General features: G+C 50.2%; 5 protein-coding genes across 5 annotated transcripts; 1 reads left to right on the forward strand and 4 right to left on the reverse strand.

The window, feature by feature from the left end:
• Positions 1-629: 629 nt before the first annotated feature.
• Positions 630-1,718, reverse strand: PFICI_13462 (uncharacterized protein; the record flags this gene model as incomplete). Its single annotated transcript, XM_007842043.1, has 3 exons — positions 630-710; positions 772-1,086; positions 1,203-1,718. The coding sequence occupies 3 exons, from the start codon at positions 1,716-1,718 to the stop codon at positions 630-632; spliced, it is 912 nt and encodes a 303-aa protein (XP_007840234.1).
• Positions 1,719-3,284: 1,566 nt separating this feature from the next.
• On the forward strand, positions 3,285-6,545 carry PFICI_13463 (uncharacterized protein; the record flags this gene model as incomplete). Its single annotated transcript, XM_007842044.1, has 6 exons — positions 3,285-3,414; positions 3,490-5,214; positions 5,291-5,542; positions 5,629-5,833; positions 5,900-6,024; positions 6,082-6,545. 6 exons carry the CDS (start codon positions 3,285-3,287, stop codon positions 6,543-6,545), a joined length of 2,901 nt encoding a protein of 966 aa, XP_007840235.1.
• Positions 6,546-6,743: 198 nt separating this feature from the next.
• Positions 6,744-8,894, reverse strand: PFICI_13464 (uncharacterized protein; the record flags this gene model as incomplete). Its single annotated transcript, XM_007842045.1, has 1 exon — positions 6,744-8,894. The coding sequence occupies one exon, from the start codon at positions 8,892-8,894 to the stop codon at positions 6,744-6,746; it is 2,151 nt and encodes a 716-aa protein (XP_007840236.1).
• A 657-nt stretch (positions 8,895-9,551) lies between these two features.
• On the reverse strand, positions 9,552-11,071 carry PFICI_13465 (uncharacterized protein; the record flags this gene model as incomplete). Its single annotated transcript, XM_007842046.1, has 4 exons — positions 9,552-9,951; positions 10,021-10,527; positions 10,590-10,666; positions 10,718-11,071. The coding sequence occupies 4 exons, from the start codon at positions 11,069-11,071 to the stop codon at positions 9,552-9,554; spliced, it is 1,338 nt and encodes a 445-aa protein (XP_007840237.1).
• Positions 11,072-12,534: 1,463 nt separating this feature from the next.
• PFICI_13466 (uncharacterized protein) lies at positions 12,535-14,228 on the reverse strand (the record flags this gene model as incomplete). Its single annotated transcript, XM_007842047.1, has 2 exons — positions 12,535-13,884; positions 13,947-14,228. 2 exons carry the CDS (start codon positions 14,226-14,228, stop codon positions 12,535-12,537), a joined length of 1,632 nt encoding a protein of 543 aa, XP_007840238.1.
• Between the last annotated feature and the right edge of the window lie 1,005 nt (positions 14,229-15,233).

The raw sequence follows: 15,233 nt of genomic DNA on the forward strand, positions 1-15,233 counted from the left end.
ACTCAGCGCCGACAGCGGTGATTGGCCGTTCATTGTGAACGGGCACGTGATTCCTCCGGGCACCATGGTGGGTGTCAACACGTACACGCTTCACCATAGGGAATAATATTTTCCGGACCCATTCGCATTCCGGCCTGAACGATGGCTCGACGATACGACGGCTCCCGAGGTGAAGAAGATTATGAGAAAAGTTTTTGTACCATTCTCCATTGGTTCGAGAGCTTGCGCCGGCAAGACCATGGCCTACATGGAGATTGGATTGACTATCGCAAAGACGCTGTAGTATTTTGATTTCGAGGCCGCGCCGGGCAAACTTGGTCAAATTGGAGCCGGTAATTCGGCCTTAGACACTGGAAGACAGCGACCAGAGGAGTTTCAGATATACGACGTGTTGTCGGCGATCCACGAGGGCCCATACCTGGTATTTAAGCCTCGTAAAGGAGACTTTTGCAAAGACTTGGAGATGATGCAGGCATGCCAGGCTGAGAGCCGTCATGTTTAGGAACATCACTGGTTATAGGTATACAAAAGTTTGAAATAAAGTTGTCTCGAGACTAGATCACGCGTACCTCTTTTGCTATAGACAATCCTCATGAGGCTTTGAAATTATTCTAATCGCTGTTCAGTTATTAGTCCTCCTTCGTACCAATCTTTACCTTCCCGTTATTTGCAGGTTTTCCGGGCTCTCTGTCCTCTTGAGACATGCGAAGCTACAGCCGCCAGTCGGTTAGTATAGTAGGAGCACGAGAGCGCTGAACCGATTCGACTTACATATACTTCCGGACCTAGCACATGAAGAGCGAGTGATATCCATGCGCTCATTGGATAACCAAGATTGAATGCAGAAACAAGTTGCATCAGATCTGTTTTAGCATTCATGAGGTTGGCGTCAACGACTACATGCTGATCGAGCTTCTCGCCCGTATAGAATGGAGCGCAACCTGGATACCGGCTCAGTGTGTTGTTTCGACCGTAGAGGACATGATCAATCTTGTCGCACGGCTGCGCTATGTAATAACCTCCAGCCATGGATATCAGAATTGCAGAAAGGACCATGACAATGCGCACCGTGATGATACCACCAGCCTGAAAGTTGCTGTCAGCGATGAATTCTCTGGGCCTACATGTTCCATCCTTTTCGGGCAAGAAAGGAAAAGATACAAAATGGTGACACATGATTTACACATGTTGCTAATACGTACATAACACCATGACCGTAGCATCCAAGCCCGGTGATCTTGGACTCGATGCTGCTTAATACTCTGATAGCCCTTGATACTGCTCATAACAAATAGACCAACAAGTGTGATGTTGGCCAATTGCGCAGCTGGGTCGCCCCCAAATGCACGTCTAATATTCGGAATGACAGCTACAGCTCCCACGATTCCAAGAGCCAAGCAGACACGGCCATTGACTCGATGTACTCCCAGGCCCCTGCGCCGGATCGAGGGTACAAATTGTGCCCAAACCAAAATGCTAGCGGGAATGACGCAGTACAAATGCACCAACATGCCAATTTCCTCTAAGCTTGTTCGAAGAAAATAAAAACATTCTCCGGGCAATGCATTCTTCTTTTCACGATTGCAAAAGGTGCCATAAAAGTCGAGATATTTGAGGCGCGTGATGGCAAATAGAAAGAGGGTACCGCCAAAGACTAGCCAGCATATCGCGCGGCCGTTGCTGCTAAAGCCCAGGCGTGTGGATATGGTCGACAGCATGATGGACGGCCGATGTGCTGCTAGCTTGGGGGAAAGAAGAAGAAAAAAGGCCACGCGCCAATCAATGCTATGCAATGTGATCCAAAAGAGCTGGCTGATAAGAGTAAAGATAATTATCCGGTTTAGGGTGCAAAGGGGCAGATTTCTAATCGTCCCAGCCACCCTTCGGTGTGTACGTTGACTGCACTGGCATAATTGGGTTGAGATTGGATAACCATGTAGGATGTTACCTCTGAGCTCGAGGGTCGATAGGGAGAGCTTTGAAGAATGAGACACATGGTGATTGAAAGGGAGACACCTGCTCATGCAATCAATACCTTGGCGGTTATTAGGCGTTATGGTGCACCCTGTCTTTTTCTGCGACCTTGTGCGGACTTGAGCAAATCATGTCCAGTCAGCGGCCTGGGTACAAAGAAGACCGTGGGCCCTGCTACCGGGTAGTGGAGCTCGGTGGAAGTTAGCGCGGACCCCTGTGGTTCCATGCTGTGGTCTCAGTAACTGAGAGTGTCGACAGCCGCCTATGCAGTTTTTTGCAGTGGATCGAGTTCCCTATGACCGCCTAACGATTCCGCAGCCAACAAATACAAAGTATATCTATTATAATCGCTTGAACATCTTGAACATCTTTGAATCACTGTTCCCTTTTCTTTTGAGCGAAACTTGATTCCAACCCAATATATTCTCATCATTCATTAGTGTCCACACCTCCGAGTACTGTCGGAATATTCGAAAGGTCGGTCAAGCTGATGGTAGCATAGCGATCAGGTCAAGGTGCGAGCCACGGTGGTTTGGTCCGCGTGCCGCTTTCGACGAATCATTTGAAGCTTGGTTAAGCGGGCTCTGAGAGTATAGGCAAGTTTTAGTCAGTGGTGATTGCGCTAGATGGTTGTCGCATTTCGAGAACTTGTGAGAATTTCAGTTATATGGTAGCGCAGCTGATTGGCGATGATGCATTGCTAGAGAATCGCCTTCAAATTCCATTTTTGGGCCATGATTTTAAAATTGGGGGTGGTTTATGAATAATAACCTAAGACAATTTGCTCCAGTTAAGCGGCCTTTTAGCTCGTTGAATTGCCTCCCGTTAAGCTTAATTTTGACAGTGACCTAAGCTTACAACTATGCTCGTCCCGCATAGGGCAACATGTCGTATGCACCATCATCGGGTTGTCAGGGCACCAGTTGCCAATAATTTCAATCAATTGGATCTGGAAAAGCTCAGCTCAGTCAGACTGGCCCCCAATCAGTCCTGTTGAACTCACGATGTGGAGAACTCTGCCGGGTACATACGACGAACCTTGTCTAGCCCATAGGGGGCGCTGAGCCTGCCCTACTGCTGTACTGGTGTAAGCATGATATGAGAGTGAAATCCTAGCAGCTGCTGACAAGCTGTAAATAAAATCTCTACTCCACCTTGCGAACAAAATTGTCTGCAGCCTGACTTTATCTTTTCACACAATGGTAGAGTCAAAATAGCTGCAGCCTACCGGAGTTCGTGCTACCAGTGCATATACTTGACAATGTCCGAGGTGGCAGCTCTACGTGACTACCAATTTGTCTGTTTCTAAGATGAATTCTATTACCGTGCGCTACTCTCCACTGCACCCCCTTTCTTGGTTTCGTCGCTTTAGGCCATGGGAGGTGGTGCGCAAAAGAGAAGTGGCTCTTGTGGGCATCCTGGGGCTTTTGGGAATTGGCTGTACGTTCCACCAGAGAGCTTATTGCTTGAACCCTTTACTCGGACCAAACAGACACGGACTGACATTTTCTTCAGTGGGAAAGTCTGTCAGCTCATATACTCGGGAGAGCACTCAGACCGCCAGTCAGTCGGGCGATGTGGACGTATACTCGTCGCATTGGACTGCCCTGGGCGACTCGTACTCGGCTGGACCCGGGGCAGGCGACGACTATGACAATTTCGAGTATGGAGGGGAGCCTTGTTATCGCAGCAAAGGTGCCTACGGGTCACAGCTTGATGCCTTGGACATCGACGCCGCAGGGCATTTTCAGTTCCTATCGTGCACTGGCCACAAAACCACCAACGTGACAAAATATCAGCAGCCTGACATTCTCTGGGGAGACTTGGAGTCAGACATGCGTGTGACCTTGTCAGTAGGCATTAGCGACCTTTTCTTCTCGGAATATGTCAAGGCTTGTTTAATCGGCTTTGGTTGGATGAACTGCTCCGAGACCCTCGACAAGATTGATAACTTGATTGACAACAGCGATGGGCAAAATACCTTTAGAGACGGCCTTTATTCAGTTTGGAAAGGAATTGTTAATGAAGACTGGAGCAGCAACCCTTATAGGAAACGGCATGTTCCTTCGATTCTACATACTCTATATCCAACAATGTTCAACTCGTCAACCGATCATTGCAACGACGAAGGACTATTTGATTTCAGTGCCAAGTTCACGCATGAGCTGCGAAATCAAACAAACGATTTGGTGACAAGAGCCAATGACATGATTGGCATACATGCAGAGACATTCATGAGAGATAACTGGGAATGGACTGGCAGCATTGACATTCTCGATTACAACAACGAATTTGATGGCCACCGATTATGCGAGGAGTTTGTGACGGAAGAGGGCGCAGGTTTTGACAACGACGAAGTCTGGTTCCTCGACATGCTGGGATCAGACACCTCGGGAGCGGGTGATGAGACTGTTGACATTGACACCTGCGATCCAGACTCGGGTGATCTCGGCGAGGCTATCAGCTGCGAGGTGGCCAGGTACAAGGCACAATATCCGGGTGAAGACTTTGATGGGTTGGAAAACACTCCCAAGAAACAGATTGCCAAAGCATTTCATCCAAATAGCGCCGGATTCCAGGTGGTAAGAGATCGAATCAATGAGGTCTGGCTCAAAACTCGCCCGCAGCTCCGCGTCCTGCCCCTGGGCGACTCCATAACGAATGGATTTCAGAGCACCAATGGAGCAGGATACAGGGATACGTTCTATGATCTTGCCACCATGCATAACGAGTATACGGTGGACATGATCGGGTCTGTACAGGCGGGCGACATGTCCGACAATGATAATGAGGGCCACAGCGGCGCAACCATCTCAGAGATATCTGACTTTGCTGACCTTTCGCTCGGCCAACGCCCCAACGTGGTTCTCCTGCATGCCGGGACCAACGACATGGCCAGTGATGACTCGGCAAATGGCGCGATAGATCGCCTAGCCGACTTGATCGACAAGATCCTAGAGCAGTGTTCCGACGCCACTGTCCTTGTCGCCAGGATTGTGGCATCGTCCAACTCGGCGACGCAAGAACGCATCGACGCGTTCAACGCCGGGGTCGAGGCTGCTGTCGATTCGCGTGCCACTGCCGGCAAACATGTACACTCATTGCCGATGGACGACGCAGTGACTGCCGATTACCTTTTCGATGGTATACATCCGAATGATGAAGGGTACGCCAGGATGGGCACGCTCTGGTTCGGTGGTGTGAAGTATGCATTCAACAAGGGCTGGCTCGAGGATCCTGGTCAGTATTTCGATTTTCCTCGTCATGAGACGGCATCGAGACAAAGAACCAAAGCTGACATTTATTTACTCACTAGTGGCTGGCGATGCGCCAGCGGATTCAAATTCAACCTGTTCGACTGTGCCTACATGGCTCCCACAAGGCACTATCGCTTCCGGGGGCGGCCTCGGGGCTGGTCGAATCCCGGGGCGCAACTGCACAGGAACGGATACGTGCATTTGCACGTATACGGATGATACAGAAGAAACAGTAGATAATTCTTCCGATGACGCGTGTAGCGCTCTTGATCGGGTTGATACCAGCGCTGTTATTATGGCTGATATTGACGGTATGTCAACAAGGCACAGACTCACCCTCTCGTTTCCTGTGTAAAATGCAAACACCGGAACAGTCACTAATTGTAATCACCTTCAGGGGACGGTCGGGACGACTACTTGTACACTGACAAAAAGGGCAAAGTTACCATGTACTGGAATACCGGCCGCGCACCCGATGACGGCCCAAATGCAGGCAAGGTGCAATGGATGTCGATGGGAGTCATCGCCGACGGGGTTGGAGCCCGGGGAGATCAGATCCGCTTCGCCGATCTTGACGGAGATGGTCGTGCAGAATACATTTGGTACACTTTCTTCTCATATATCGTGGTAATCGACGATGGAGTCTTGCTAATAATTCTTCTTTCCAGGGTCAAGGATTCGGGCGCTGCAACGGTTTGGTGGAACAAGGGATTCAACGCAAGTGCCTCGACCAAGGTCATATGGGGCTCAGCCACAGGCGAAGAGGTTGCGACTGGCATCGGCGATGGCCAGGGTACGTAGCAAGAAACCGAGAAAGGGAAGGAAAGCAAGAGCTGACTCACTTATACAGGCGTGGTCTTTGCCGATATGAACGGAGATGGAAAAGCCGACTTTATCCATCTCGCTTCCAACGGCGCAGCGACTCTCTATATCAACCAGGGACGCCGGGATAGCGGCGGCTGGGGATGGTGGAACTGGGGCGAGATTGCGTCGGGCGTAGGCAGCAGCCGCGAAAATATTCGATTTGCCGACTTCAACGGCGACGGGCAGGATGACTATGTCGTTGTAGACCCAGAGAGTGGCGGGCTCGACGTCTGGTACAACCGGGGCACAAAGTCGGGTGACTGGGCCTCTGTATCGTCAATCGTTTGGTGGAATCCAGGCGAGCCCATCGCATCGGGGGTAAGCTATCTCCCAAATTGGTCAAACTCAATGATGGTCACGTTTGGGGACCTGAACAAGGACGGCAGAGACGACTATCTCTATGTTGGACTCACGGATGCAAGTATATACGCATTCATCAATGGATGCTGAGCTCTTGAGTTATGGCGTGGTATGTTATGTGGCATAGAAGTTGGCAACTCAAGTCTATAATAGGACGAACAGTGTAAAGATTTGTTTCGATCCGAAATGGACGCATGCGATGGAGTTAAAGAACAACTTCTGGTTTCAGGAAAGACAGACTGCAACCAAGAGATAGATATCGTAAGATGAATTCTACATGAAACAGAATCACTGAACGAAGAAATCTTCCACGCGCCGGTGAGCAAGACAAGCTACCAATTCTGACTCTTCTGTTAATGCATGTATTATCGCGGGTCCAACCAATTTGTAGTACACCGTGCCCTCTTTGTTCCGTTGTGCCTGTTGATTCTGCGATTCGTCTCTGGCCGCATTTGCATCGCTAGTCTCGACCTTTCGAAGAACCAGTGGACCACTCTGCTGACGATGCTGATCTATAGGAGCAACGATAATGTCCCCGGTTTGTAAGGCTTCGAATCCTACGCCCACCAATTCTGGTATTCCCTCGACTCCAAATACTGTTTCGTCAGCAGTTCTAGGACCAGTTTCGTCTATAAAATTGTGGAATAAGTCTATCAGGCGTTGCTCATCTGTTTCGGTAGAGAAGGTCTCTACCTGCGCTGCACGATGTAACAGCTTCTCGATCATGTCATCGATGGAGAATTCGCCGGATGGCCCTAGTGGAAAAGCCATCTCGAACCCTGTGCGAAAGTCTTGAAGGGTGGGCACGTCCTCAAGCTCCATGACCCAGTAAGCCCGTCTGATCGTGAGGAATAATGCATTCAGTGAGGTTGAATAGTCCATGGAACGCCAGGCTCCAAACATACCATACAACATGGAAGTGTTCGCTCTTCTGTCTTCTCCAAAGGTGTCTAACCTTTCGCACGTCCCTATATACCGACCAGCTATGCGCAAGGTGGGCTTATCTCCCAAAAGGACGTGCATGAACGACTCTGGTTGATAAAATATATGACCAGCTGAGACTTCTCGTGAAACATCTGTCGCTTCCTCAAGATGTTCCTTGACACCAGGAAGTAGGACAAGCTCAGCACCTGTCGCATAAGATGCTGTATGACAACCTTCCTGCCCTTTTGATAGTACCAAATCCATCACTTTCCAGTCGAGAAAGTCCGCTGGCACTAATGTGGACATGGGCTCCAGGGGATTCCGCACACCGACGCCAGGAACTCCAATTATCACAGCGGTGTCTCGCTCTCGTGTCGAAGGCATAGGGTCATCAATTGATCGTCGCTGCAACCTTTCCGCACATCTAAAAATAGAGGGGGCCCGACGGAGTCTGACATTGTAATCAGGAACCCAAGATGGCAATGCCGTCTCCAAAAATCTGTTTGGACGCATTCGAAATAGTCCGAGAGTAGCCACGAAGGCAGCCTCGTACATAATGCTATAAACAGTAGCCTCAAGAAGCGCTCTATATGGAGAATGATAGCGAGGGTTGTATTCTGCTGGGTAGACCTTACGAAGCCCCGAACACAGTCCATGCAAGGCGTAAATCCGGTCTCGGGGGTCGCTGCTTGCACGGCCGGCAGTGTACAGAAGGTGGGACCACAGATATGTCTCTTTACCGCCTTCACGTGCCATTTGGACACCTCGAGCAATCGTTCTGCTTACTTGATAACTCATCAAGGATTCCAGTCCAGAAAGGACCGGTATTGCGGATTCGATACGTGATAAATGCATTTCGCATTCGAAGAGTGTCGAAAGAGGACAGCGATAATCACCATAGACACAAATAGGATCATTGATTGGGAGTACCATCTCCTGGTAGGTCCACATGCGCTGCCAATATGACAGCTTGAAGAGTTCGATATACCCTAAGTAGACCGTCTCGCTGCCTTGTCGTCTGGATTGAGTGGCTGTTGAAGAAGTTCCATCATCGGTTGATTTCTGTGACGGTGTAGAATTGATCCATTGGAAAAACGCTTCGATGCGATTGTTCCCCTCCTCACCAAGGCAAATTATCGTGTGCTGACATTTCGTATACAGTTGCGACATGAAGGGAACCTGGTGGTTCTTCTCGTTAGTGTCCTTTTGGTTGATGCACAAGGCATCTACCCACAGCACCCTGGGCGAGGGGCCTCGCAATCGCCGGAGCGCGGCCTCTAGGTTTTTCGTGACATTGGCCGTCTTGCCATCGACACTGATCTCCCGCGTGTCTTTCTCGTCGCCCCATACGTAGGAGAGTGCTTCATACGTCGGTTCATCGTCCAGGGAGACCGTCCGCAGAATGACAAAGACTTTATCACCTAATGTATCGGACGCTGGCAACAACGTGATCAATCGAACTTGCCTTGAAGATAAATTTAAAGGCTGATATTCAATGTCCATCGTCATTGCCATTGCAGCAGAATCGAAATTGACGGAAAGCTGCTCAGGTGGGGCAAAAAGAAAGAGGGAGAGAGGGAAACACGAAAGGTGGGGGTCCGCCCGGTTGCTTTCAGTAATATATGGTGCGAGGGCTTAAGCAAGGCTGTGGTAATGAGGATAGAGGTCGCACTGCCATACTGCCGACCTAGGGAGCAGCTGAATACCAAGGACCTAATTATTCGACTCTATATCTGCATCCCGCCCTAGACCTACTGCAATCTGGAAAAATAAGATTCCCTGAGAAGTGGCTGACGGCATATGACATTTCAGCTGAGTGATAAGCTAACCTAGTTGGTGTATGAAGAGGCGCAGCAGTCACCGAATTGGGCTTTTCTCCATCTTCGGAATATGACCGAGGTTGTGAAAACACTCCATGCTTCGCCCCAGAGCCGCGACCTGAATTCTGTATTCGTGCTCAAATCGCGATTTCTTAGGTACCTCATCTAGAGCAGAGCGAACAGGAGGCCGAGTTCTGCGGCAACTGTGATGATATATAGTGGCTTCAACTTGCAAATGTCCGTCATGGTATCAATTTATCTAAGCAGCCTCAAATGGAGAACCTCTTTTGTACTACCTATACGCTCTACCTCGGGCCATATCTTCACCATTACGCACGTCTTGCACGCTAAACTAGCCAAATGGACAACCTCCCATGCCCTTGGACTTCATCCTCTCATAGTCTCTCTTCATCTCTTCCTCACCCTTGCCCATACGAGTTACAGGACCAAGGTCTACAAATCTGTAGCCTTCGGGTAGGTGCTCCTTGGGGTGGTCTCCGGGGAGTGTGCCTCCGTACATCCAAACGGCCCAAGCCTTTGGACCCCAGCGGTTCCAGAGCGTCGGCTTGATGTAGAAGGGATAGTTGCCATAAGACCAGTTGAGCAGCAACGGCTCGTCCACCGAGTCGGTCGACTCGTTGTGACGCTTGAGTGCAGTAAAACGCGGCAGGGCGAAATGCCGAAGGAAGAAGCTACGGGCCCAAAGAGACGTGTATATGAAAGCCGCGGCGCTGACGCCAGGTTCAGGAAGCCTGAAGCAGAAAAATTAGTTCCCTGCGTGATACTATACGGAGAAGACAGCGGGGCGAATAATAACTTACATGAAGGCCTCCCTGACACGATCGCCCAGCAGGACGTGAACACACTCGTGAGCGAAGCTCAGCATTGGGCGGGGGAGCCAGTACGTGATCATGGGGATCAGGGCCTTGGCGGGCTTGTTGCTGGTCTCGCTAGGAACAAAGGCCGTGACCTCATAGCTCTTGGCCCACTGAGCAATGTCGAGAGCAAAGTCGAGACCGTCGGTCCACTCCGTCTTGGCCAAGTAGCCCTCGTACTGAATGCCCATGGCGTCGCCGATAGACTTCCAAAAGGTGCCGTACGCGCAGTATTCCATTTCGTTAAGGGCGCGCCACTCGTACAGCCGCATGAAGCGCTCCGGCTCTGTAATGAAGACGGATAGCGTGTAGAGCAGGTCTTCGTTGGAGATTTGACCAGACTTTATGTATTTGCTGTGCAGCCAGTTCATGCGGGCCACCGAGGTCGTCGCCCGCACCGAATTGGGCGGATTTGCCATGAATTCGCCAATGATGACAGCTGTGTCTTCATATCTTCATTTGTCCATATTAGTAAATGATGCAACGTGGTAGTCCGAGAAAAAGACTTCAAATACCTCTTCAAGCTATTGATGGGATCAGTGAGATTTCTGGTGGCCAATAATAGCCTACTGATTGACTCCACGCCATATGTCTATAGCCAGTTAGTTTATACTCAGCTTACATACATCATGGCATGACATACCTTGAATAGTGCAAATTGCAGACTCGTCTCATTGGAAAAGGGAAACTCCAAGCTCGACAACTCCTTGATGATCTTCTGGGCGTCTTCCACCGTCATCTTCTGAAGGCTGGCGCGGTCCGGGAAGCCATAGCGTTTACGCATACTCTTTTCGCGCTGGAACCGCAGTGCCTTCACGAGCACGAGGTAGCCCACGCCAATAGAAATGGCGGTAGTCTTCCACGAGCCATCGCCCGCCGCCGTCGTGATTTTGGACATCAGGGTACTGATGCCCGTCTGCACGGAGCTCGGAAAGTGGGCTAGCAAGGCTGCCGGCGTAGGAAGCGAAGGTATGTTGGAAGTAATATTGGAAGCCATGATTGTTGCAACGGATGTGAGTGCGTGTGACTTGACCACTTCAAGTGCGAGAGATGATGTGAAGGCTCATAAAACGTACGGAAAGCCTTGCATTTATTACAGTAAAAGGGGGAATACCTGCTCGTACGGGATATGCTAGTAGGGGATACTCGAGAGGCTAGTGACGAGACGAGTATGTTATTACTAAAAGTATACGAGCTTAGGTAGGCATAAACTCAAATAATAGGGATAGCAAGACCACGAGGCGAGACAAGAACCCGTTGAGAAGCGGGGGTAGTATGGGGTAATTCAAAATGATCGTCTGATAACAAAGACCAAATCCCCGGATCGACAAGAATGCCAAACTTGGCGGTGGTGAGGGGGTTCAAGTTGGAATGAGTTGGGGCGGATATCGCGAAGAGAGAGAGACTGGAGCCAGAACGAACAGACAAATAAGAACAAAGCGAATGGAAAAGCCAAAGTTCTCGGAAGGTCTGAGAAATGTCCCGGGAATATGGGGCGATGGGGAAGACAACTCTGACTGGGGATGATCTGATATATTCCCTGATTGCTCCGCAGGTGTTCATTCGTCGCTAGGTGATACCCTTGGGGTTTTTCGACATGCCAAGGTCCGTCTGTGGAGGGAAAGAATGTAGGTGGGTGGAGCAGATGAAAGTGAAAAAGGCTATAACACCTGCATCTCAGGGATGGTCCACCGTAGTTTGTGGTAGGTAGGTACGGAATAATATCAAAGAATCAGGCGCCCTGCTTCGGCTTGCTGTAAGCTAGACACAACGAATGTCATCGGTCATGTCTAGCGTGAGACCATGGCGGCGTTGGCGTACAAGACATCCAACAGATCCAACAGATCAGGCAAGTCCGCGCCACCTGGCTTCAGAACGCGGATAGATCTAATGTTGTGAAATGCGACCGTCCCAACGCCGATAGACTGTCGCTGTAATCTGGCATGTACAGCTTATTATTAGGGGACCCGGCGCTGAAGGTATTACACAGTACTATTCCAGGGGTGTTGGTCTCCAAGGTTGCATTGGCATGTGGACTGGTCATCTCGCTGAGTGCGGCCGAGTCCCACAGAAAGAGGGAACCTCGGCCGATTTACACACAGGCGGGGCCGGGTGTGCTTAGAGTCCGATCGGGTGGCTGCCGGAAATGGAGCACTCGTCGGTAGTTGTTATAGACTTGTCGAATATACTACTATCGCCTTGTAATGACAATAGCTAAAGTATTCAAGTTCCACACCAATGAGCCACTCACTAGCCGGTTCCTTGCTATTCTACAGCATCTCCAACACCAACAAACACGTTGTGTGATGTTGGAATCAGGAGAGTTGTCACGTTTGTCCGAGTCATCCGCCCACGTGTACCAACGCGCATACGAGTTATCTTGCAGGTAATGGCAAAACGCGCTTTCTACAACTCATTCATACTTGTATCTTTCAAGTTTAGGTCTTCACTATTTAGATACTACATGGACTTGGCTTTTTGCCTACGCCTGTTTCTCCAGGCCTTAAACTCATTTAGCAAACCCATGACGAGGGGCACGCCTACTGGACCCAATAGCGGCAGGTAGACTGCAACCTTATGTTCATCTGGGAAATAGAGCTGACCAACCATGCTCTTCTCAAAGAACGCGCGTTCTGCCTCTGCCTCGGCAATGCGTGCGTGCTCCAGGCCTTTTGGGTTCCCAAGACTCGCGCAAGCCAGCTCTAGGTGATGCATGGACTTGGCAACACCATCTGCAACCCGAGATGGAATGGATATGCTGGGCAGGGCGAGCGACAAGCGTGCTAATGACCCCAAAGAGGACGAAGCGCGCAGTAATAGGTCGGCTGACCTGACCCGATTCAAAGTTGACAGACGCAGGGGTAATGAACTTGATTGCGGGGTACCGAGGAGCGAAAGCAAGTGCGAGGTAAAGGTCAAGATCGGCTGCTTCAAAGTCTCCGTAGACACGTGGGGGGTCGAGGGGGGAGAAAGCAGATAGACCGTGCCCCATTGGGGAATCAACCACGACTGTGATGTCTCCGACGCTTCCGTTCCTATTGTCTGGTTTCCAATGTATACAACAAAGTTGAGTGTAGGCGCTCCACCAATGGACGGTGACAGTGGCCACTCTGCTGCATTAATGAAGGATGACAAGTCCTCTTTGCTAAGTACCTGAGACTGTACGCCAGGTGCAGCATATAGCTGAACTTGGGTGTCAATGGTGAAATTGTGTATAGGAGCCAACATATCAAGCACTGGCTTCATATATTCGTCGATTGCTGCCTCAATCTCCCAGCTGCTTGGCGCAGGACCACTTGTGAACAAAGAGAAAGTGAGATGATACGTCCTCGAGTACTTCATCGATCTCGTCATGCGCTTGGACAGAGAGTCTGCCACTTCCTGAGAAAGGGCCTTGGGCTGCTGCTCCGTATGTACCGACGATGTCTCGAGCAAGTACGATATGATGTTCTGTTCCTCGGAAAACGTGGACCGTAGCTGTGTAGCCAGGTATGTCGCTAAGCCCGAGGACGGCGAGTTGGCTGTCGGAATCGAGTTCGGCGGATAAGATACATCGAGGATCGGGTAGTGCGGGTGAAGCGAGGATGTTGCTGTATGTGTTGACTCTGCAGGCGTGAGTCTTATGGTGAGAGCGACATCAGAATCTTGCTGGGCCTCCTTGGAAGCCAATTGCAGTCTCAAGTGATGTGCTGAGAAGTCATTAAGGTCGTCGAGCGCATGTTGTGTGAGACGCAACAGGTTCTCTGCTTCCTGTTCTTGTAGACTGCCAGGGTCAATCGAGATACGGAGCGGGAATACAGGTCGACAAGCCTGAAAGAGGTAACATGATTAGCCAGACTGATGGTATAGAGTAGTAGAGTGCCAACACACACCTTGCCATCAGACCACTCCAACATCTGTTCCACAGGTAGATTTGCCCGGTATATGCTAGTTGTTTGCCACCATATTGGCAGGCCGAGAAAGATTACGATGGCCCAAAACGAAGCCACAACCCAGGAGCGTCGTCGCGTATCGGAGGCCTTCTCAGGGGGCGGCTCCTTTTTGGACACAGTCGTAGGTTCCTCGGGAGATGGAGGAACGACAGCTCCAGTCGGTGCTGCAGACTTTCTAAAGGTCAAGTCGGAGCTGGCGCCATTTTCAACGGCAGACGACATGTCGATTGTGGTTGACAATGCCAGAAAGTAGCATTGTCGAGCTGCTTAGATGAGTTTCAATGTTTGAGGCACAGCGACCACTTCGCGACAACTAGTAGCGACGTACCTATCAATGGTGAGTTGGCAGCTTTCCCCAGTGATGTAAACGCGATAGGTTAGCATTCACGTGGTGATAAGACGGTGCAGAAGTCCACTGAGTGTGCACTGTCAGGTCCAGATGTCTTCCTGGTTAGTGCAAGAAAATGCTTAAATTAGCGGGCACTTGGTTCACCTACGGCAGACGCAGTCGCGGCGCAGTAGCAGGAGAACCCATCTGCTCGGGTTCTGCCGCCCTACCTAGCATGTTTCTAGAAACGGTGAAATGGACAACCAGTGCCTTGCATTTCTACTCCTACCAAGTACTAGGCAGGTACCACAATGATTCCAATACCAGACAACTGAATTTGAGTCTCTAACACCAACTTTGGAAAAAAAAAAAAAAAAAAAAAAAAACCTACAATTGTCTGCCTTTCCCCCACCACATCACGAAGCAGAAGTCAAAAGGCAGTCTTGGGGCGATTTATTCAAAGATCCGGGGTTCAAACGCAGAGGCGAGACAGGAATAATGGCATTACGTATTCGGATATATAGCAACAGAGCTTATAGATGTCTTTGCCACCACATACCGTCTGATCAAAGCACACCAAAGATTGAACGGTGCAACGGAAAAGCAGCCTCAAACCCTCTGGGAAAGGCTTGGGGGCGGCGATCTCAACTCATAATACCGAGCAGTTATGGAAAGCCATATATGCAAGTAGCTACGTAATCAACAAGCCTGGAGCGTCTGCAGGCTTTCGGGAAGATATGGGTGTTGGTCATGAGGGAAAAGCGCTCTTACAGACAATCGCCGGCCTACCCTTACCATTCAAGTAGCCCATGTCGGAGAATGTCGCAGTGCCTCGTCCATTTCCCAGCCGACTTGGGCACTTACGGCCCCAGGGATTCTTCCAGTCTAGCAGGCTATAT

The sequence above is a fragment of the Pestalotiopsis fici genome (genome assembly GCF_000516985.1).
Source record: "Pestalotiopsis fici W106-1 unplaced genomic scaffold PFICI_Scf_11, whole genome shotgun sequence".
Lineage (NCBI taxonomy): Eukaryota > Fungi > Ascomycota > Sordariomycetes > Amphisphaeriales > Sporocadaceae > Pestalotiopsis > Pestalotiopsis fici.